The 23,251-nt window shown below is 52.0% G+C and overlaps 1 protein-coding gene across 2 annotated transcripts in view; it reads left to right on the top strand.

Moving 5' to 3' along the window:
- Window positions 1–23,251, top strand: part of TNPO3 (transportin 3) — a 1,270,791-nt gene that overhangs the window by 973,678 nt on the left and 273,862 nt on the right. For both annotated transcript variants that reach the window (XM_086918869.1, XM_086918868.1), the window contains exon 18: window positions 6,232–6,326. In XM_086918869.1, the coding sequence (XP_086774995.1) occupies window positions 6,232–6,326 (95 nt within the window). The remainder of the gene's footprint in view (window positions 1–6,231; window positions 6,327–23,251) is intronic.

Raw genomic sequence — 23,251 nt, 5'->3', positions numbered from 1 at the left:
GTGGTAAACAGTTGAAGGTGGAGATGATGCTCATGCACATTGTGGACGAAGGGCGGAGTTCCACAAAATCCTGTGACTTGAAGTTGTAGAGCCCAACAGTAGAAGGCAGTAGTATTCAAAACATGTGAATCTTCATCGCTACACACGTCAAACAGATGCTTACAAGATAACTAACATTTTCTCTCTTGATCTCTCTAGATACATGTGTATGTGGATGTGTACATGTGTGTTTGTGTGTGTGTGTTTACGTGCGCCTTACGGTTGCTGTGATACCCAGGCTCCATCCCTCTTGCAATAAACACTTTAACACACCCAAACGCACATCATGGGGGCTATAGCTGGCATCAGAACGGAGATGCATAAGCAACACGAGGTCCTGACGCACAAAGTCGATACCCTGGCGATCGACCTCAACCTGATTAGGGCCGACCTTGGCAAAACGAACGACAGAGTGAAATCACTTGATATTAAAACTGCCAGTCTCACGACTGATGTCTCGGACCTGCAGACGGAGGTCCGGAATTTAAGGTCGATCAATGACCTGTTCTCAAGGCGGCTGGAAGACTTTGAGGGACGGGCCAGGCGCATTATTGGGGTACCGGAGGGTGCGGAGGACTCAGCCACCGACCTCTTTGTCGAGGAACTGATCAAGACTCATCTGGCCCCGGCCGGCCTCAGCCATTTCTTTTCGGTCGAGCGGGCCCAGAGAATGCCGGGTGGACCTCCAAAGACGGGCGTCGCACCGAGACCCATCATCGCTCGTTTATTCAACTTTAGAGATCGAGATGCGATCCTACAGGCCTCGAGGCGACATGGGCCCCTCAAGTTCCAGAACGCGGATGTCAACTTCTACCCAGACTTTACTAGGACTGTTCAGAGACAGCGTCAAAGTTTTGCGGGAGTGAAGCGGCGTCTCAGAGACTTGGGGATGAAATACTCCATGATGTTCCCCGCTAAACTGCGTATTGAGCGCGATAGCCGCGCCATGTTTTTTGACATGCCTGAGTCTGCGAGTGACTGGCTGGACACTTTGCCGCACAGACGCGAGGAACAGGAGGAACATTCCGAGGGTGCCTCTGGAGGCTCTGATCGTCAGGAGTAGTACTCATCACACTAACTTTGTCGGTTGGTGTTCCTGTTGCCTGTGACCTACAATGCCATACTATTGCACTTTAATGTGAATATCCTTTCTCTTACATGGAGGGTGGCGGGGGGGGACTACGTGATCTCCTTTCTCCTCTAGGGTCTTCTTGTAGCTTAGTTTATGGGGCGACAGGCACACTGCTGGTTGGGGGGGGGGGCTTTTTAGTCTGAAGCAGGGGTGCAGGGTGGGGGGTGGTGTGTGGGTTGGTTTTGTGTGCTTTCTTTGTTTCTTCTTTACTTTTCTAAGGCAACGTATTGTATGCTCTAATTCGTTCAATGCATCTGTGAGGTCTACTGGGGTCGGCGGAGGCCTGCGGTTCGACAATGGGGGGTAGGAAATTAAAATTTCTGTGTTGGAATGTTAATGGCTTGGGTGATCGCATTAAGAGAGGGGTGGTTTTGCAATTGTTCAGAAGAAGTATGCCTGATGTTTTGTTACAGGAGACACACTTGGTGGGGAATACGTGTCGTGCGCTCAATAGGAAGGGTTTCAAAATGGTGGTACATTCAGGGTTCTCCTCGGGGTCCCGGGGGGCGGGGATTATGGTGCGCACGTCTCTCCCTTTTGAGATTGACTCCACTGTCGTGGACGAGAGGGGGCGGTACGCTGCCGTCACGGGGCGGTGGGAGGGGCGTTCACTGATTCTGGTTTCAGTTTATGTTCCCCCGGGGTTGCAAAACAACACTTTTCAGGACCTTGGAAGCGCCATTTTGAACCTGCCTGAGGGGCTGCTTATTGTGGGTGGTGACTTCAACTCAGTCTGCTCCGGACAGACATCTGCCCAGAGATCTCCGTAGCTCACAATCTTGGCTGCCCGATTTCCTTGACACTATGGGTTTGGTCGATTGCTGGAGACTCATGCATCCCACCCAGAGCCAATACTCGTTTCATTCCGGGGCACACGGTAGCCTCTCGAGAATAGATTATGTCCTGGCCTTAGCGGCCCATGCGCCGGCGATCTCGGAGGCCCGCTTGTTGGCAAGGGGTATCTCGGCCCACTTCCCGGTGTGGGTGTCCTTTGATTTCGACATTGTGGTTACGGAGCGGCATGTGGTGGTCAATCCATGGTACTTTCGGAACCCAAAGACGCGCGAACTCCTGGCCAGCGCTATTGAGTTCTATTTTAATGAGAATACTGGGTCGGTCACGTCAGCCGCCACCTTATGGGAGGCGTTTAAGACGGTTTTGCGAGGTGAGGCCCTCACCCTCATAGCGGACGTCCGAAGGAGCAGAGATGCCGATATGGTGCGCATTGAGGCAGAGATTATGGAGCTAGACTCCCAATTGGAGGCGGGCCCGACGCCTGAGCTGCTCCATACCCTCTCTCTTAAGCAATTGGAATACCGCGATCTTGCCTCCGACGCTGCCATCGTCATGGGTAGGGAACAACAGGGTAGGATTTATGATGTCGGTGACAAGGCGGGCAAGCTCCTAGCTTGGCTTGACAAGGAGAGAGCCGGTCGTGTGGTTCCGGAGGTGTTTGGGGACGACGGCTTGCTTGTCACTGATCCGAGGGCAATCGTTGAGTCGTTCTCGGACTATTTTCAGGGCATTTACACTTCGGTCTCGGACCGGTCTGAGGCCGACTCTTGTGCTCTCTTAGCAGATATTGATCTCCTGTGTCTGTCGGAGCCAGACCGTGACGACCTGGACAGGGATAGTACTGCGGTTGAAATTGCCCTTGCCATTCGCTCCCTAAGGTCTGGTAAAGCGCCTGGCCCCAATGGTATTCCTGTGGAACTTTATAAGATCAAACCGGATATTGTTTCTCCGCACTTACGGAACATGTTCCTGGAGGCGCGGGAGGCGGGCATGCTTCCCCTCGACCAGAGGCTGGCCACCATTGTGGTTATCCATAAGGAAGGGAAGCCGAGAGATTTGTGCCGATCGTATCGCCCCATCTCTCTGTTAAACGCAGAGCCTAAGATTCTAGCCAAACTGCTTGCCAACCGATTGATTGGCGCAATTGGCGACTTAGTGCACCCGGACCAGTCGGGCTTTATTCCACACCGCAACACTGCCCTTAACCTTCGGAGACTCCACGGAGCCCTGGCTAGGGCCCACATGCTTGAGGAGCCGGCTGTTCAGGCGTCGTTGGACGCCACAATGGCTTTTGACTCCCTGGAATGGAATTACCTGTGGGCAGTGTTGGCGAAGCTCGGCTTCGGTCCGGAATTCGTAGGGTGGGTCAAACTTTTGTATGCTAGCCTGCTGGCTAATGTGGCGGTCAATGGTCGAGTTTCGGCGCCCTTTGTTCTTCAGAGGGGCACCAGGCAGGGCTGTCCTCTGTCGCCCCTTTTGTTCGCACTTGCACTTGAACCATTGGCGGCATGGATACGTAACCACCCCGACATACATGGCATTCGATGGTCCCCTGAATTCGAGGACCGAGTGTCATTATATGCAGATGACATCCTTTTGTACCTCACTTCCAATTGCAAGTCTCTCATTGTGGCCTGTGACGTGCTTCGACTCTTTGGTCAGTACTCCGGCCTGGTTATTAATTGGTCAAAGTCGCATTTGTATGTCCTGAAAGGGGGGACGCCTCGTCTCCCGAGAGGCTGCGGCATACAGGTGGCGAGACAGGGATTCAAATACTTGGGGATTTACATCTCCACTGACCCTAAAGCGCGCTACGAGAACAATCTGCTTCCCCCTCTTCTTCGTCTCTGGCGTGATGTAGAGGGGTGGCGTAAACTTCCTCTTTCCCTGCTTGGGCGCGCGGCGTTATTCAAGATGATGTCTTTGCCCAGATTCCTGTATGCCCTGCAAAACACTCAGGACCCGGTCCCGGCCCGATACTTTGGCGAAATCGAGAGCTTGCAACGTGCCCTACTTTGGGATGGTCGGCCCCGTATTGCTATCACGAAGCTCACGCTCCCGTGGTACGATGGGGGAATAGCGCTGCCCGACGTGCGAAGATACTACTGGGCCTCCCAGCTGGCGGCCATTAACCATGGCCTATATGGCCCTGTGGATAGTCCAGGGTATGCCATGGATCGGTGGCTCCTGGATGGCGGGAAATATCATAGGGCGCTGTATACGAGATCTCTTGATAGACGGATGTCTGGGCCAACGAAAACTGCTGTACACATCTGGAGAGCGATCACAAAGGCGCAGGGGTGGAAAGACAGGCTTACAATGGTGACTCCACTTTATGACTCTGAGGTTCTGGGTAAACTGTGGCACACTAAAGGCTTTGATAAGTGGGACATGATCGGGATCGCCAGGGTGGAGGACATGATGTTGCGAGGGGAGGTAAAGTCTTTTGCCCAACTACAGACGGAGTTTCAGCTGGGTGGAACGGAATATTTTCGGTACGCTCAGCTGAGACACGCACTTTTGTCCGCTAGACCGGAGGGTGAGGTGATTCCCGACAGTTCTCCCTTAGAAGACAGAGTACTGGATGGCCACATGCCGGACAGCGCTATCTCTTTGACATATAAGAAACTGATCAATGTCCGCACGGATCTCCTCCTGGGGGTGAGAGATCAGTGGGTGCGGGACGGGATAGAGATCGACGATGAGGACTGGCAATGTGCTGTCATCCCCCAAGGAGGTCGCTATCCCCTCCCGTCTTCGATTGGTGCAGCTAAAGATCCTGCATAGAGTCTATGTCACTGGCCCCAGGCTTATACATATGGGACATTCGGCTGATGGCCTCTGTAGGCGTGGTTGTGGTGCTCTCGCCACCTTCATGCATATCATCTGGGAATGCAACGTGCTAGCTTCCTACTGGAGGCGAGTGCACATGATCATGAGCGAGGTGACCGGGGTAGAAGTACACGCGGAGGCCCGAAGATGCCTCCTAAATATCTGGGGCCCAACAGACTATAACACTGCCCAGACCCAGTGGGTGACCCTTGGGAATATGGTCGCGAAGCGGGACATTGCACAGATGTGGGGAGCAACTACAGCCCCGAAGGTGGTACAGTGGAAGGCCAATATGGATTGGTGTATGTTCCGGGAAAAGACTGTGTATGTTTCATGGGGTAAACCCAAAAAATGGCAGAAATTGTGGGGGCTTGGAATGAGTATAGGGGTGACATCTGCATACCACCGGAATCCGTTCCACAGGAAGAACACTTGACCCCATAGCCCATGACTCCAACTGACGGTTTTATATCCCTATTATCCTGTGTTTCCTTCTCCCACCGTTCTTAGTATCCATATTGTTCTGAATATAATTGTGGTCATTGTGCTTGGCTGACTCCTCAACTAGGCCTCGCTGCATATTGGTTTAACTGCCTTCTTTCTTAGCGCTCGTTTCCGCGCCTCTTTCTGTACCTTTTCCTTTTTTCTTCTGCCATAAAAAACTGAAAAACGTAACCTTCATTCGTTCTGATACTTTGCTACCTGCACTCTGATTTACTGCTTTTTGCATTGCTGCCTAGCCTCCGGGATGTAAGGCTGAATAGCTGTGTGCACTATTTGAAAATAAAGGTTTTAAAATTTAAAAAAAAAAAAACACCCAAACGCTAGACAGTGGAATTGTGGAAAAGCATGTCCATCTATCTTCAAGCTGCAAAACAATTATCAGTTAAGTAACTGGTTTCTTTCATGAAAAAAGCCCCCTGCGCTGCTTCCCAGCTGCATTTCAAATGCAGCTGTAGAAGAATCCTGTGCTACGGCCCCCAGCCCCAACAAAGACAGCTGCTAATTATTTATTTATTTTGGTTGGGGTATAAAGAATTTTGGCATTTCTGTCCCTTACGGCTGAAATTGTAGTGTGGGTGAAGTTATTTGGCATTTAGCTTTTTGTAGTACTTTTGTAGTACTACTCCTGATGTAAGCAGCTTAATGCCCCAAATTTACATGAGTACATTCTGGCCCCACTTTCGCTCTGTACGCAAACTCAAAAAGGGGCAGAATTTAACTTTAAAATGTTTGCCCGAATTTTTTCTCACGCCTACTAAATGCAGAGGTTTGAGTACCATTAAATGGAGTAGGAAATTATATATTGCACAGCTCTTGGAAATAGAAGTGTGTTATGAGGCACAATGTATTGATGCAGTTTTACGATTAGGATGATATGAAAGTATAAATGTTATTGTTGCTAAATCCTCACTGTCTGTTTTTTATCTAAGGCACTGTGTATACCAACATTTCAGCTGTTAGAGCAACAAAATGGTTTGCGGAATCATCCTGACACAGTGGACGACCTGTTCCGTTTAGCAACAAGGTAAGATTTTTCCAGATTTGTCCATGCAGTTCTGTGATAATATTGCATAAACTCAGGGGCCATCCTGCAAATTTCAAGTGTGTTACACTGGGACTGTAAAAATTACTTTGCTTCCTGTTAAACATATTCTCTACTTTATGGGCAGATAAACAATGTCTCGAAACTGCCAGTCGCTTTGCCATTCTGATAGATACATCTGCCAGTGGATTCCTCACTGTAGGAGAGTAGGTTCTGCCATCCTATGGTCACCCCAGATTTTTCTTTTTGCTTCACTGGTTTACGACTTTCCCTGGCTGTGGGGCTGCTAATCAGACCCACAGCCTAGCTGTTCTCTCTCTAAATTAACATCCATGTACTTTAGGTGCATTTACCAATTGGTATTGGGTCACTCGTGTAAGTCCTTGTACAGTGTACCATAGGTACCCAGGGCATACGTGCACCCAAGGCCTACCAGGGGCTGCAGCATGTATTATGCCACCCCTGGCTGGCCATCTAAACAGACACAACTGGCTGGTAACACAGCTGGGGCAAGGTGGTGTAATCACCCTTTGCTGTAGATATAGTATACCTATATCTAACCCTAAAATGGACACATATACTCCTATAAGTCACTCCTATGGCAGGCCAATCCTGAAAGCAGAGTGCTTGGAATTATGTGAGATGGTGCTCTAGCATGAGCGGAGCCTGTCTGCAGCTTTCAGAACCATGTCCTTATAGCTGTTCCATGATAACGCTATACCATATACTCTTAAGTGCATTATAATCCTCGCGGTTATTGCTAACTTTGGCATAGCATTATCAAAACATGTCGAGTAAGGGGTCATACGAATTGGAATACTACCCCCTCGCCAGTTCTGGCGACGGGGGTAGCATTCCACCCTTTTAGAGGGACACGACATGTAAGTAACTAGAACCCTTAAAGTTAACCTGAGCCTCAGCATCACAACATGGATGCTGCTGCCACAGACACACGTCTGACCTCCTGCTGCTGGGAGTCCTTCCAGCAACGGAGGCCTAGACAAAGGGTTTCCTGCCTGGGGAGGTGCTAGTACCACCCCAGACAGGACTTTGTGTATCCAGAGGGACACGACATGTAAGTAACTAGAACCCTTAAAGTTAACCTGAGCCTCAGCATCACAAAATGGATGCTGCTGCCACAGACACACGTCTGACCTCCTGCTGCTGGGAGTCCTTCCAGCAATGGAGGCCTAGACAAAGGGTTTCCTGCCTGGGGAGGTGCTAGCACCACCCCAGACAGGACTTTGTGTATCCAGATAGGTAGGGCTGAAAGGAATGAGACATGCCTGGGGCACACAAGGTGTCCCTGTGCATACCCCGGTTCAAACCAGTTGCTGGGGCACTCCAGCCCCAGCTCTGGCGCGAAACCGGACAAAGGATAGGGGGTGTAACCACCGCCCTTCCTGGTCCCACCCATGGGAGGGACCTAGTCACAGTACAGCCCCTTTTAGCAGGATAAAGGTAGGAGCTGGTCCCATTCCAAATTAGATTATCCTGAATTGAAACTACAAAAAAGAAACTCTGGACTTCGACGTTCTGCTCCTCATAAGACTGAAGAAAATCTCCCTTGTGGGCAAGGAGTGACCACCCTGCATCCGCAGGCACCATCAAGCGTCCTAGCGGTTCACTTTGTCGTCCATCCGACCCGGACTTCCAGACCTCTCTGACCTCAACTCACATCTGCAGCACAGCTGAGATCCGTGGGTGCGACGAGACAAGTGGGACCGGCCATCTTGGAGAAACAGCACTTTGCTTCCAGCACAACTTCAGAGGCATCCTCGAGTAAGTGCTTTGGGGATTGAGAAGCCCCAGCCCCGAGCAGCTCCTGCACAGAAGACCAGCCCTCCGGCATCCACGAGATCTGCGTGGGGCTCTTTTGCTTGATTGCTGCTCGACGCGTTGTCCGGTCACTTGCCGGCTGGCTAGTGGCCTCCTAGATGACGAACCTTGAAATCTACAACGCTGGTCTGGTTGCTCCAGACTGGCCCTTGCTTCCTTCCACAAGACAAGCACCCCGGACCCGCCTGGTCCGCACCAGACGCCATCTTCACTCACCGCGTGGGTTGCCTTTGCCAAGGCCTATTGACTCAGATTCCGGAACAGACACCGCCTACAGCGAGAGCCTGCGTGGGACAGCTCGTGCCTCCATCCTGGTCGTCCAAGACACCTCCTGGTCCACGTGGCTGCAGAGTCACGCGTCCACTCTTCACCTGATCGCGACAACATCACCTGGTTCCTTCCTGGTTCCACTCCGGTCACTGGCTAGTGACTGTGAACATTTTCCCCTCTGCTTTCAGGTCTCCATCTTTCACGATCCACCCTTGGATCACTCCGGACATCTTCCTCCTGGTCGCCGGCAGCATCTTTATCCAAGGCTCCATTGACTTCGACGCGGAAACCCGACACACTTTCACACCTATGCACCTGCAGCCCGTGGGTGAGGTAACGAGAGCATTCTGATAGATACATCTGCCGTGTGGATTCCTCACCTTGTGAATATCCCCCTTGCGTCAGCAACATTCGGAAATTCTTTTTGGAGCTTCGCGCCGACGTGGACGCGGACGTCACAGAGACACGGCTCCGCTCGCGACTCCGCTGACGTCACCGACGCCTACAATAGGCCCACGCCGGCGTGATGACATCAGTTCCCTTTTTTCCGCGTCGTCGACGCTAACAGTTTTCAGGGATCGTGCTGTAGCTTTCCAGTAACTTTGTTACTATTTACCTGTTATTCTGTGTAACATCATATTCTTCAGGATGTCGTCGAAGAAGACTGGTTTCAAGGCTTGCGGAGAATGTGGCAAGACTATGTCCATCACCGATCCACATGACTGCTGTGTCTGGTGTTTAAGCTCCGACCATGATGTCGAGGACTGTGCTTGCTGCAAGAAGATGACTTCGAAGGCGCTGAGAGAGAGAGAGGCGAAACTCCTTGTGGCTAAGCTTAAGAGTAAGAAGGAAAAGAAATCTTCGAAGTCTCGAACTCGTCGTTCGAGGTCGAGGTCTAGGTCTCGATCGAGGTCACGCTCGGAGTCGTCTTCAGCTCACGCGTCGAAGTCTTCGAGGAAGAAGCACAAGAAGAGGAGCCACGAGTCACGTCATCGCTCCGGAAAGGACTCTGGTTCGAGACCGAAGTCCCAGGTTAAGCTCCTGAGTAAGGAGTTGGTGGTTTCGGAGTCGGAGCATGTCTCTGTGGGTGAGGCTTCACAACCAGGTTCGCCCGAATCACAGGAGCAGGTCCATTCTCCGGTTCCATCCAATCCTTCTGGTCAGGAGGATGAAGGTGAGGAGCAGGGGGCTGGTGAAGTCGAAGTTCCGGTGCCTGCGGGTTCGTCGACCCCGGTTCCAGGGCTTGTTGAAGAGGTCGACATCGTCTCGACTCCGCCTCCTCAGGAACGACCCAGAGATTCTTATCCTGAGTTTCCAGCTCCAGGTCAGGACCCATCTCAGTTCCCGAACGCCATGTTTGGTGTCTATTCTAGGGCAATGTTCCCGTCTGGTGCACCTGTTGGTCCCACGGGTCCTATGGCTTTCAACTTGGGTGTTCCCCAAGCTTACGCCCCTGTGCCCTTCATGCCTTTTATGCCGGCTATACCACCGCATTGGCATTTACCGGCACCTCTGGTGTTGTTGACGCCGAAGCGCTCGACGCCGACGCCGGTCACATCGACGCCGTTGCCTACGACTCCGAGGCAAGATTCTGTCCGACCTCGAGCTGAGAAGCCTCGTCCGACGTCGAGTTCGACGCCGGCTCCGGCGCCGTCGGAGTCGATTCCGAACCCGTTGGCTTTGATTGTGAAGGAAAGGTCTCGGAGAAGGGCTCAGAGACTCCTGGAAGAAGATAGGTATCAGTATTCGGATACTGAAGAAGGAGAGTTACGGGATTCTGAGGATCCTTTTGAGGATTTGTGTGAGGCCAGTGGGCTTGAACTGTCACCTGAATGGGAGTTGGCTTCAGTTTCTAATGTGCTTTCAAAGGATGTGGTGCCTTATCACACTGTTATTAAAAAAGCAGCGAGCCTTTTGAACATTACTCTTCCTACTGCTGACTATAAGCCTAACATCTTGACTGAGGTTCTTCATTCTCCCTCGTCCGTGGTTGAGCCTGTGTTACCCTTCAACGAGGCCTTGACTGAGCCCATCTATGAGGTGTGGAAGAAGCCTTTGTCTGCTCCTGCAGTTTCGAGATCAGTTGCAAGGAGATACAGAGTGGCACCTGAGGACCCGGCATTTTTATCTATTCATCCCTTGCCTGAGAGTTTGGTGGTGCAGGCTGCTTGCGCTAAGAAGTCTGCTGGAGCTTTCCCACAGGTTCCTGGGGACAAGGAATCCAGGAAGCAAGATCAGGGTGCCAGGAAGGTCTTCTCATCAGCCAGTATGGCATTAAAATCAACCAATGCAACGTGCCTGATGGGTAGATATATCCATGCCTTGATGGATTCTGTCAAGCAGCTAGTTCCGAAAATTCCTGAAGATGACCGGAAGGATTTTCAGGAGGTGATTTCAGACACTCAAGCTGCTGCGAGACAGGTGATTCAGAGTGGCCTGGACACTGCTGATTCGGTGGCAAGGGTTATGGGTTCATCTGTGGCCACCAGGAGGGCCGCCTGGCTTAAGTCATCAGAGTTCTCTGCGGACGTCCAGTCTGCATTGTTGGACTTACCTTTTGATGGCTCAGGATTGTTTGGCAAGAAGGCTGATGCTGCCTTGGAACGTTTTAAGGACAGTAGGGCCACTGCAAAGTCCTTGGGTCTTCAGTCCAGAGGAACTACTGGTAAACGCTTCAGGGGGTTCGGAAGATCTTCCTTTCGCTCTTTCAGACCTTCCCAGCAACAGCCTCAGCAGCAACAAAATACGCTGTACAAGTCGTACAGGGGCAGACAAAGATCCCGCCCTAGAGGTTGTCAATCCTCCTCCTCCTCCTCCTCCTCCTCCTCCTCCTCTCCTTCCCAACCCCCAGTCATATAGCAAAGCAGCCCTAGATCCGCCATTCCGGATCATGTGGACCCAGTGGGGGGTCGGCTTACTCATTTCCTACAAGATTAGGAATTAATTACATCGGATCTTTGGGTTCTCAATCTTGTAGGGAATGGGTATGCACTTCCTTTCCGGGAATTCCCTCCCAATTACCCTCCTTGCCAGGGTTATTGTTCGGAGGACCACCTGCTTCGCCTGCAGGAAGAAGACCTGGCTCTTTTCAAAAAAGGTGCGATAGAGGTGGTTCCAGAGCAGGAAAGGGGTCAGGGGTGCTACTCCCGGTATTTCCTGATCCCCAAGAAAGATGGCAGGCTTCGACCTATCCTGGATCTCAGGATCTTGAACCTTTACCTGAAACAGGAAAAGTTCAAGATGCTCACTCTTGCACAGGTTCTTCAAGCGCTGCTGGAAGAGGACTGGATGGTGTCAATCGACTTGCAGGATGTGTATTTTCATATTCCCATCCTGAAGTCGCACAGAAAGTATCTCCGTTTTACGGTGGGGTCACAACACTACCAGTTTGTGGTTCTTCCGTTTGGTCTTACTACTGCTCCTCGAGTCTTCACCAAGGTGATGGCGGTGGTGGCAGCTCATCTCAGAAGGTCGGGGATACATGTGTTTCCGTATCTAGACGACTGGCTGATCAAAGCGGAGTCGTCGGAGAAGGTGCTCCATCATCTGCAAGTGACAACTCAGTTGTTGCACAGGTTGGGTTTTTCGATAAATGTACCCAAATCTCACCTGGTGCCCTCCCAGCGCAACCTGTTCATAGGTGCGGTACTGGACACTACTGTATGTCGTGCATTCCCTCCCCCTCAAAGGATTCGCGACATTCAGGAGATGATTCCTTTGTTTTTCCCTGGAGCGGTTGTTCCAGTCCTGAAGGTCCTTCGCCTGCTCGGTCTGAAGGCTTCATGCATCCTGTTGGTCAACCATGCACGCTGGCACATGAGGGCACTCCAGTGGTGCCTCCGCAGGCAGTGGTATCAACACAGCGGAGATCTCAGGGAGTCAGTGAAGATCTCCAGAGAAACTGCAGCGGATCTGTCTTGGTGGAATGTGGAAGGCAATCTGTCGCAAGGAAAGCCTTTTCAGATTCCTCCTTCGGTTGCCACAGTGGTATCGGACGCGTCCACCCTCGGGTGGGGTGCTCATCTGGGGGACCTGGAGGTCAAAGGTCTTTGGTCTCCAGAGGAAAGGTTGCTTCACATCAACCTTCTGGAATTGCGGGCGATACGTCTGGCGCTCAAGGCCTTCCTCCCTTCCCTTCGCGGTCAGTCGGTCCAAGTCCTAACGGACAACACGACCGCGATGTGGTACATCAACAAACAGGGAGGAGTAGGGTCGCAGTGTCTCTGCAGAGAGGCTCTGCGTCTCTGGTCCTGGGTTCAGGACCATCAGATTTGTCTGATGGCAAATCATCTGGCCGGAGTTCGGAACGTTCGTGCAGACAGTCTCAGTCGGCAGTACTTTGCCGATCACGAGTGGAGGCTCCATCCAGAGGTAGTTCACGACATCTTTCGGATGTGGGGGACTCCTCAGGTGGACCTGTTCGCCACTCACGAGAATGCTCACTGCCTATCATTCTGCAGCCTCCAGTTTCCGATGCAGGGAGCCTTGGGGGATGCGTTTCAGTTGAGTTGGAGCTCGCAACTCCTTTACGCGTTTCCTCCCATACCCTTGATTCCTCGGGTTCTGAGGAAAGTTCGCCAAGACCGGGCCCGAGTCATATTGATTGCTCCGGATTGGCCAAGAAGGGTGTGGTACTCAGACCTTCTCCACCTCTCCTCTCACCCGCCGCTCCGTCTCCCTCACAGGGCAGATCTCCTCTCTCAGTGGGTGGGGCAGGTTCTACACCCCCACCTCCAGACCTTACACCTTCATGCCTGGAGATTGAACGGGGCAACCTGATTTCTTTTTCTCTCCATCACGATGTGGTGGATGTCATTTTGTCAGCCAGGCGTGACTCCACTAAGTCCATCTATTCTTATAGGTGGTCTAAGTTTGTTATTTGGTGCAGGGAGAAGTCCATAGACCCTTTGAGGGCCCATTTATCTGATGTTCTCCAGTTTGCCCTTTCTCTGGCACAGCAGGGTCTTGCTGTTGCCACAGTGAAGGGTTATCTGTCAGCGCTGTCAGCGTTTATTTGTTTGCCTGACCAGCCTTCTCTTTTTAAGTCTCCTATAGTTTTGAGATTTTTGAAGGGCCTCGTTAATAAGTTCCCTCCTGTCCCTTTTATTGTGCCTCAGTGGGATTTGAATCTAGTTCTGACATTTTTAATGGGTGCTCCTTTTGAGCCTCTTCATAAATGTACCATGAGGCTCCTGACTTTCAAAACTGTTTTCCTCGTTGCGATAACTTCGGCAAGGAGGGTAAGTGAGCTTCAAGCTCTTAGTTCCAAGCCCCCATTCCTGTCCATTCATGCTGATCGAATGGTTCTAAGGACCAGGGCTGCTTTTCTGCCGAAGGTGGTGTCTTCTTTCCACCTGGGTCATCAGTCACCCTCCCTTCCTTTTATCCTCCCCCTCTCCCTTCCAAGTAGGAGGAGAGGTTGCACCGTCTGGACCCCAAGAGGGCGGTGTCTTTTTATTTGGACAGAACTAGAGACTGTCGCATGGACGACCAGCTCTTTATTGGCTTTGCTGGCTGCAAGAAAGGAAGAGCGGTCCATAAGAGGACTTTGTCGAGATGGATCGTCCTCTGCATTAAGATCTGCTACTCTTTGGCCGGTAAGGAACCACCAGAGGGTATTAGGGCTCATTCAACTAGAGCTAAATCTTCACCTCTGCATTGGCTAGAGGTGTGCCTGTAGAGGATATTTGTAGAGCGGCAACTTGGTCTTCCCTCCACACTTTCGCGAAGCACTACTGCTTGGATACCGAAGTGAGAAGGGATGGTCATTTTGCGACTGCTGTTATCCAGGATTTTCTGGTATAGGAGAGTGGACACCCTCCTCCGGGAGTGGGGACTGCTGTGGGACTCTATTCACAAGGTGAGGAATCCACACGGCAGATGTATCTATCAGAAGAACAAGTTACTTACCTTCGGTAACGCTTTTTCTGGTAGATACAATATCTGCCTGTGGATTCCTCACTGACCCACCCGCCTCCCCGTTGTCCACTCTTCTTTGCCAGAGTATCTCTAATGAGTTGTTTTATTGTAAAATGTTTTATTGCATTTACTTCACACTGTGTGTGTTACTTTGATTTCTATACTGTGTATATTGTGTACTTTACTACTGTCATCGGTCCGTCCGTGTGCCTCGAAGGCACGGAAAAAAGGGCGGAACTGATGTCATCACGCCGGCGTGGGCCTATTGTAGGCGTCGGTGACGTCAGCGGAGTCGCGAGCGGAGCCGTGTCTCTGTGACGTCCACGTCGGCGCGAAGCTACAAAGCTACAGAATTTCCGAATGTTGCTGACGCAAGGGGGATATTCACAAGGTGAGGAATCCACAGGCAGATATTGTATCTACCAGAAAAAGCGTTACCGAAGGTAAGTAACTTGTTCTTTTGGTGCTCATAGGTAGATTGACTCTCCTAGTGTCCAGGTATCCTGTAGTTTCAGTCTCAACCAGTCGGAACTGTCTTTTCTTACCTTTTTCGTAATTTGTTCGTGCCCCCTGACTTTGCATTGGAACCCGCGTGTGTGTTCTAACACTGCACACGCGTCCCGTGGGCCTCCTGCTCCTTACCTAAGGTTAGGGTAGTGTAGCCCCAGCGATTCTACAGTCTCTGGGCATCTTCATTTCTTCTATTGTTCTACTTATACCATTTACTTAGTATATGGTTTGCCGTGCCCCTAAGGCCCCATTGTAATTTGTGCGACTTATTGTATGTTTCTGAAGAGTATTGTTATGTGCTTAGCCCTCTGATCTCATAAAGAGTTCAGAGGTGTTTGTTAGTAATAAATATATTGTTTATTTTCATAACAACTTGTGTGGTGTCCTTTCATCTGGTATTCAAGGGGTTATATGTGGTAAAACAGCTGGCTTCACATGCCAAGAGTTTAGCCTAAGACTGCTTTGTCCATGCTGTAGGAAGATGGATATCTGACTATGGTTACCCCCAACTTTTTGCCTGGTGTTTAGCTGGTTTTTCGACTTAGTTTACCTGGGGTCCTGCTTTTCAGGACCCCAGGCCCACTGCTCTCTCTGTAAAATGGGTTCCATGTAGTCTAGGTACATATCTAATTGGATACTGAGTCACCTTATCAGCCCCTGTACAGTGTACCTTAGGAACCCAGGGCATAGGTGCACCCAGGGGCTGCAGCATGTATTATGCCACCCTGGCTGGCCATCCAAATCCGACACAACTGGCTGATCAATCAGCTGGGGCAAGGTGATGTAATCACCCTTTGCTTTAGATATAGTATACCTATATCTAAACCTAAAATAGACACATATTCTCCTATAAGTCACTCCTATGGCAGGCCTTAACAATCCTGGAGGCAGAGTGCTTGGAATTATGTGAGATGGTGCTCTAGCATGAGCTGAGCCTGTCTGCAGCTTTCTGAACCAAGTCCTTTAGCTGTTTCCATGATAACGCTATACCATATACTCTTAAGTGCATTATAACCTTGCGGTTATTGCTAACTTTGGCATAGCGTTATCAAAACATGTTGAGTAAGGTGTCATACGAATTGGAATACTACCCCCTCGCCAATTCTGGCGATGGGGGTAGCATTCCACCCTTCTAGAGGGACACGACATGTACCTAACTGTGAACCCCGGTTAAAGTTAACTCGAGCCTCAGCATCACAAAATGGATGCTGCCACCACAGACACAAGTCTGACCTCCTGCTGCTGGGTGTCCTTCCAGCGAGGGAGGCTTGGACAAAGGGTTTCCTGCCTTGGGAGGTTCTAGCACCACCCCAGACTGTATTTTGTGTATTAGGTAGGACCAGGCTGAAAGGAATGAGACATTCCTGGGGCACACAAGGTGCCCTGTGCATACACCGGTTCAAACCAGTTGCTGGGGCACTCCAGCCCCAGCTCTGGCGCGACACCAGACAAAGGATAGGGGGTGTAACCACCCCCCTTCCTGATCCCACCCATAGGAGGGACCTAGTGATAGTACAGCCCCCTTTAGCAGGATAAAGGTAGGAGCTGGTCCCATTCCAAATCAGATTAATCCTGAACTGAAACTCTACAAGAAGAAACTCTGGACTTCGACTTTCTACACAGAAGACTGAAGAAATCTCCCTTGTGGGCAAGGAGTGTCCACCCTGCACAAGCAGGCACCATCCGCGTCCAGGGGCTTCACTTTGTCGTCTTCCCTCGAGGATCCAGACTTCAGAGCCCTACGAGACCCGGATTCCCAGACCTCTCCGACCTCTACCTACATCTGCAGCACAGCTGAGATCCGTGGGTGCGACGAGACACGTGGGACCGGCCATCTTGGAGAAACTGCACTTCGCTTCCAGCACGACTTCTGAGGTAACCTCGACTAAGTGCTTTGGGGACTGAAGTCCCAGCCCCGAGCAGCTCCTGCACCGAAGACCAGCCCCCCAGCATCCACGAGATCTGCGTGGGGCCCTTCTGCTTGTTTGCTGCTAGACGCGTTGTCTGGTCAATTGCCGGCTGGCTAGTGGCCTCCTAGACGATCCACGACATCATCACTGCTGATCTGGTTGGTCCAGACTGGCCCTTGCTTCCTTCCAAAAAAGAGGCATCCCGGACCCTCCTGGTCCGCCCCAGACGTCTTTTCCACTCAGCGCGTGGGTTGCCTTTGCCAAGGCCTGTGGACTCCAAATCCGGATCCGACACCACCGACAGCGAGAGCCTGCGTGGGACAGCTCGTGCCTCCATCCTGGTAGTTGAAGACACCACCTGGTCCACGTGGCTGCAGTGTCAAGCATCCACTCTTCACCTGATCGCGACGACAGCCTCTGGTTCCTTCCTGGTTCCACTCCAGTCACTGGCTAGTGACAGTGAACATTGTCCCCTCTGCTTTCAGGTCCTCGTCTTCCTCAATCCACCCTTGGGTCGCACCGGACATCTTCCTCCTGGTCGCCTGCAGCATCTTTTCTTTCAGGCTCCATAGACTTCAACGCAGAAACCCGACACCCGTGGGTGAGGTAACAAGAGCATTTCGGTGCTCAATGGTAGATTGACTCTCCTAGTGTCCAGTTCCACAGTAGTTTTAGTCCTATCTAGTCAGGATTGTCCGTACTCACCTTTTTCTTGAACTGTACTGTCCATAGACGTTATTACGCATCTTGCGTGTGAGTTCACACTCTGCACACGCGTTCCGTGGGCCTCCTATTACTTACCTAAAGTTAGGATAGTGTAGTCCCAGCGATCCTACAGCCTCTGGACAGCTCCATTTCCTTAATCGACTTCCTTATACCATTTACTTAGTATATGGTTTGTTGCGCCCCTAGGGCAACATTGTAACTTGTGCAACTTAAGGTATTTTTCCTAAGAGTCTTGTCATGTGCTTAGCCCTCTGATCTCATAAAGAGTTCAGAGGTGTTTGTTAGTTAATAAATATCTTGTTTATTTTCATAACTACCTGTGTGGTGTCCTTTCATTTGGTATTCAAGGGGTTATATGTGGTAAAACAGCTGGCTTCACATGCCAAAAGAGTTTAGCCTAAGACTGCTTTGTCCATGCTACCATTAGGATAGCTGGTCTATAAGGTTGACTTACAACCAATCACCATAAGGGTTGTTTGGACTGATACAAGGTGATCACTAGAACTAGTGAGCATCATATATCAGGCCAACTTTTCACAAACCTTCTAGAGTTGCGGGCCATATGTTTAGCGCTCAAGGCCTTCCTCCCTTCCCTTCGCGGTCAGTCGATTCAAGTCCTGACAGACAACACGAGCACAATGTGGTATATCAACAAGCAGAGAGGAGTGGGGTTGCAGTGTCTCAGCAGGGAGGCTCTGCGTCTCTGGTCCTGGGTTCAGGACCATCAGATTTGTCTGATGGCAAATTATCTGGCCGGGGTTCTGAACGTACGTGCAGACAGTCTCAGTCGGCGGTTCCTTGCCGACCACGAGTGGAGGCTCCATCCAGAGGTAGCTCGTTATGTCTTTCAGATGCGGGGGATGCCTCAGGTGGACCGGTTTGCCACTCACGAGAACGCTCACTGCCCGTCATTCTGCAGTCTCCAGTATCCAATGCAAGGAGCACTGGGGGATGCGTTTCAGTTGAGTTGGGACTCGCAACTCCTTTACGCGTTTCCTCCCATACCCTTGATTCCTTGAGTTCTGAGGAAGATTCGCCGAGACCGGGCCCAAGTTATATTGATCGCCCCGGATTGGCCAAGAAGGGTGTGGTCCACAGATCTTCTCCACCTCTCCTCGTGCCCTCCGCTCCGTCTCCCTCGCAGGGCATATCTCCTCCCCCAGATGGAGGGGCAGGTTCTACACCCCCACCTCCAAACCTTACACCTTCATGCCTGGAGATTGAGCAGGGCAACCTGAATTGCTTTTCTCTCCCACACGATGTGGTGGATGTCATATCGGCCAGGCGTGACTCCTCTAAGACCATATATTCCTATAGATGGTCTAAATTTGTTACTTGGTGTGGGGAGAAATCCGTAGACCCTTTAAGTGCTTGTTTTGCCAATATACTTAATTTGCACTTTCCTTGGCCCAGCAAGGTTTTGCGGTGGCAACTATCAAGGGTTATTTATCGGCCTTATTGGCTTTCCTTTGTCTGCCAGACCAGCCCTCTTTGTTTAAATCTCCTATTGTATTGCGTTTCATTAAGGGCCTTGCCAATAAATTTCCTCCTAGACCTTTTATTGTGCCTCAGTGGGACTTGAACCTTGTTCTTACATTCTTGATGGGTTCGCCTTTTGAACCTTTACACAAGTGTCCCTTGAGACTTATGTCTTTTAAGACTATTTTTCTGGTAGCAATTACCTCGGCAAGGAGGGTAAGTGAGCTTCAAGATCTTAGTTCTAAGCCCCCATTTTTGTCCATTCATGCTGATCGAATGGTTCTTAGGACCAGGGCTGCTTTTCTGCCTAAGGTGGTAACTCCTTTCCATCTGGGGCAGTCCGTTACCCTTCCTACCTTTTATCCTCCCCCTCACCCTTCCAAGGAGGAGGAGAGACTTCACCGCTTGGACCCTAAGAGGGCGGTGAGCTTTTACCTGGACAGGACAAGAGAGTTCAGGTTGGATGACCAGCTGTTTGTTGGATTTGCTGGCTGCAAGAAGGGGAAGGCGGTGCACAAGCGCACGCTCTCTAGATGGATCATACTTTGCATCAAGATCTGCTACTCCCTGGCGGGTAAGGAACCTCCAGAGGGTAGAAGGGCTCATTCTACTAGAGCAAAGTCTTCAACATCTGCTCTTTTCAGAGGTGTACCTGTTGAGGATATTAGCAGAGCCGCGACTTGGGCCTCCCTCCACACTTCTGCGAAGCATTACTGCTTGGATAAAGAGGTGAGGAGGGACGGCCACTTTGCGCGCTCTATCCTCCTGGATTTTCTGGTGTAGGAGAGTGGACACCCTCCTCCGGGAGTGGGGACTGCTGTGGGACTCTATTCACAAGGTGAGGAATCCACTGGCAGATGTATCTATCAGAAGAACAAGTTACTTACCTTCGGTAACGCTTTTTCTGGTAGATACAGTATCTGCCGGTGGATTCCTCACTGACCTACCCTCCTCCCCATTGTCCACTCTTCTATATCTGAGTTTATTGTAATGTAAATATATATCTGAAAGAGACACGTTAGTGATAGATTCCTTACATTAGAATATTCCCAGGCGTCAGACTGGATCCGGAGATCTTTGCGTAGCAGTACCCCTGCGCGTCGGTAGGCATCGTCTGCGGCTCCGTGTCCGTCGTCGGCGTAATGGGCGCCGTGATGACCTCGTCTGAGTACTTAGATGCCGCCTCCGCGTGCTGACGTCAGTTCTTCTTTTTTCCGCACCAGCAAGCTCAGATCTGGAAAAAGAAGTACTTCTAGTCACTTTTTGACAAACTTTTTGGATCATTTTGATAATGTTTTCGAAGTCGTACGACTCCAATCGGTGCCATAGGGATGCCTGGATTTAAACACTGCGAGGATTGCGACCGCACGATGTCGGTCACGGATCCTCATCACCTTTGTCTAACTTGTCTAGGCGTCGACCACGACGACAAGGCCTGCTCCGACTGCCGGGCCCTCTCTTCGAAAGCCAGGCGGGAGCGGTCCCGCAGGCGACTCGAACTCCGGCAGTCAGTCCCGTGCCGCGAGAGGTCCTGGTCCCACGGGAGGTCGAGGGACAGGTCGCGGGCTCGGAGCCACCGCAGCTACGAGAGTCGGCACCACTCCTCCGGATCGAAGTCGTCGTCAGGTAAGAAACACAAGAAGTCAAAGAGGCGTCAAATCCACTTCACAGACCGCATTCCCTTCTGCTCCGCCGGACAGGGAATCCAAGAGGTACGAGATGTTCGGTAAAAAGGTCTTCTATTCCCTTAGTCTGGGACTGCTGTCTTCCAACACCGCATGCCTCTTGGGCCGCTACACCCACTCTCTGTGGTATACATTCGCGGAATTGCTGCCAGAGTGTCCGTTGGAGGTACGGGCAAAACTCTGCCAAGCCCTTGTGGAGGGCCGGGATGCAGCAAGATATTCTTTCCGGTGTGGGCTGGATACCACCGACTCACCAGGTAGAGCGATGGCAACGACGGTGGCGATTAGACGCCACGCCTGGTTGAGGTCCGCCAACTTTTCGGCCGATGTCCAAAACACATTGATGGACATGCCGTTTAATGGCCGTCACCTTTTTGGCGACAAGGCAGACCATGCACTTAAGCGCTTTAAGGACTCCAGGGCTACGGCCAAGTCCTGGGCCTTTCGGGCCCGCGCCAGCAAACGGGTGCCTTTCGCTCCTTTCGTGGCCAAGGAAGGGGGCCCCCACACGTGCTGCCAGCCACACGCCGCAGGCTAACATCCAGGGCAGTGGTGGCCGTGGAAATCGCTGTGGAGCCGGTCGGGGACAACGGCGAGGCAAGTCCACACCCTCCCCCGCAGCATCCGCCTCTAAACCCTCCTAGTCCGCGATTTTCGGCCCATGTGACGCCAGTGGGGGGCAGGGTTCGCCATCACTACTCTCACTGCCGCACTGTCACTTCGGACAGGTGGGTGCTGCAGATCGTCAGAAGGGGCTACTCCCTCCCCTTCGAGACGATCCCTTAAGCCATGCCACCGCAACACCACAGCGTATCTGGGGATCATTTGCGGCTTCTGCAGGAGGAAGTTTCGGCCCTCTTGGCCAAGGGGGCCATCGAGCGCGTTCCTGTTCCAGAAGTAGGACGTGGTTGCTACTCCCACTACTTTCTGGTACCCAAGAAGGGCAAAGGGGGGCCTACGCCTTACCTTGGACCTAAGGAACGTCAACGGCTTCCTCCGGAAGGAGAAGTTCAAGATGCTGACTCTGGCTCAGGTCTTAGCTGCCCTGGACCCGGGAGACTGGATGGTAGCGTTGGACTTGCAGGACGCTTATTTTCACATCCCCGTCCTGCCGGCCCACCGGCGTTACCTGCGGTTCACGGTAGGCCACGAGCACTTTCAGTTTACTGTGCTCCCCTTCGGCCTTACTAGCGCCCCACGGGTGCTCACGAAGGTGATGGCGGTGGTCTCAGCTCATCTGCGCAGGTTAGGGGTTTCAGTCTTCCCTTACCTCGACGACTGGTTGTTGAAGGTGGGCTCGCCCAAGACAGTAGTGAGCCACCTCCAGACGACGGCAGACCTCTTGCACCAGCTGGGGTTCTCCATCAATGTGCCAAAGTCGTACCTGTGCCCTTCTCAGAAGCTCCTTTTCATCGGAGCGGTTCTCGACTCGGCGCAGTTTCGGGTTTACCCACCTGAACAGCGGTTTCGGGATCTACAGGCTCTGATTCCAATCTTTCAGCCTTTATCCCGAGTTTCGGTCAGGTTGACGCTGCGGCTTCTGGGGCTGATGGCTTCCTGCATCCTTCTGGTGCATCACGCCGGTTGGCGGATGCGGGCTCTGCAGTGGGACCTGAAGTTTCTGTGGGCCCAGCATCAGGGCAACCTGTCCGACCATGTCCTGATCTCGGAGGGCACTGCGAGACAGCTGCAGTGGTGGCTCACGGACAGGTTGGGTCAGCGGCAGATCCCTCTCCCTTCCCCAACCGGAGCACGTAGTTGTGATGGACGCGTCCCTCCATGGCTGGGGAGGCCACATGGGAGAGGCGGAGATCAGAAGCCTCTGGTCTCCGGCGGAGTCCCGGCTCCATATCAACCTTTTGGAGCTGAGGGCGATTCGTCTAGCACTGAAGGCATTCCTCCCCTCTGTCCGGGGGACTGTAGTGCAGGTGTTCACGGACAACACCACCGCCATGTGGTACTGCAACAAACAGGGCGGGGTGGGGTCGTGGACCCTCTGCCAGGAGGCTCTGCGCCTCTGGCAATGGCTGGAACATCAGGGCGTGACCCTGGTGGTTCAACACCTGGCAGGTTCTCTGAACGCCAGGGCGGACGAACTCAGCCGCTGGTGCATGATGGATCACGAATAGCATCTGAACTCGGACGTGGCACAAGGTCTCTTTCTGCAGTGGGTAGAGCCTTGGTTAGATCTATTCGCCACCGAAGAGAACGTGGCACTTGCTCAGGGACGCTTTTCGTCGCGAGTGGAGTTGCGGTCTGTTGTACGCCTTTCCGCCTATACCACTTCTGCCCAGAGTGCTGAAGAAGATCAGGCGCGGCGGTGCATAAGTCATCTTTGTGGCTCCGGACTAGGCACAAAGGTACTGGTATCCTGAGCTACTCAGTATGTCAGTCGATCCCCCGGTTCGTCTGCCTCTTCAGGAGGACCTTTTGTCGCAGCAGCAGGGGACGGTCCCCCACCCGAACCTGTCCAGTCTCCACTTCCATGCTTTGAGATTGAGCGGCGACAGTTGAGGCCATTTGACTTGCCTCCTGAAGTCTGTACTGTGATTCTGGCAGCCAGGCGTCC

The sequence above is a fragment of the Lissotriton vulgaris genome, chromosome 1_1 (assembly GCF_964263255.1).
Source record: "Lissotriton vulgaris chromosome 1_1, aLisVul1.2, whole genome shotgun sequence".
Classification (NCBI taxonomy): domain Eukaryota; kingdom Metazoa; phylum Chordata; class Amphibia; order Caudata; family Salamandridae; genus Lissotriton; species Lissotriton vulgaris.
The sequence above is the reverse complement of the archived record's forward strand: the minus strand, read 5'-3'. Positions and strand labels throughout refer to the sequence as shown.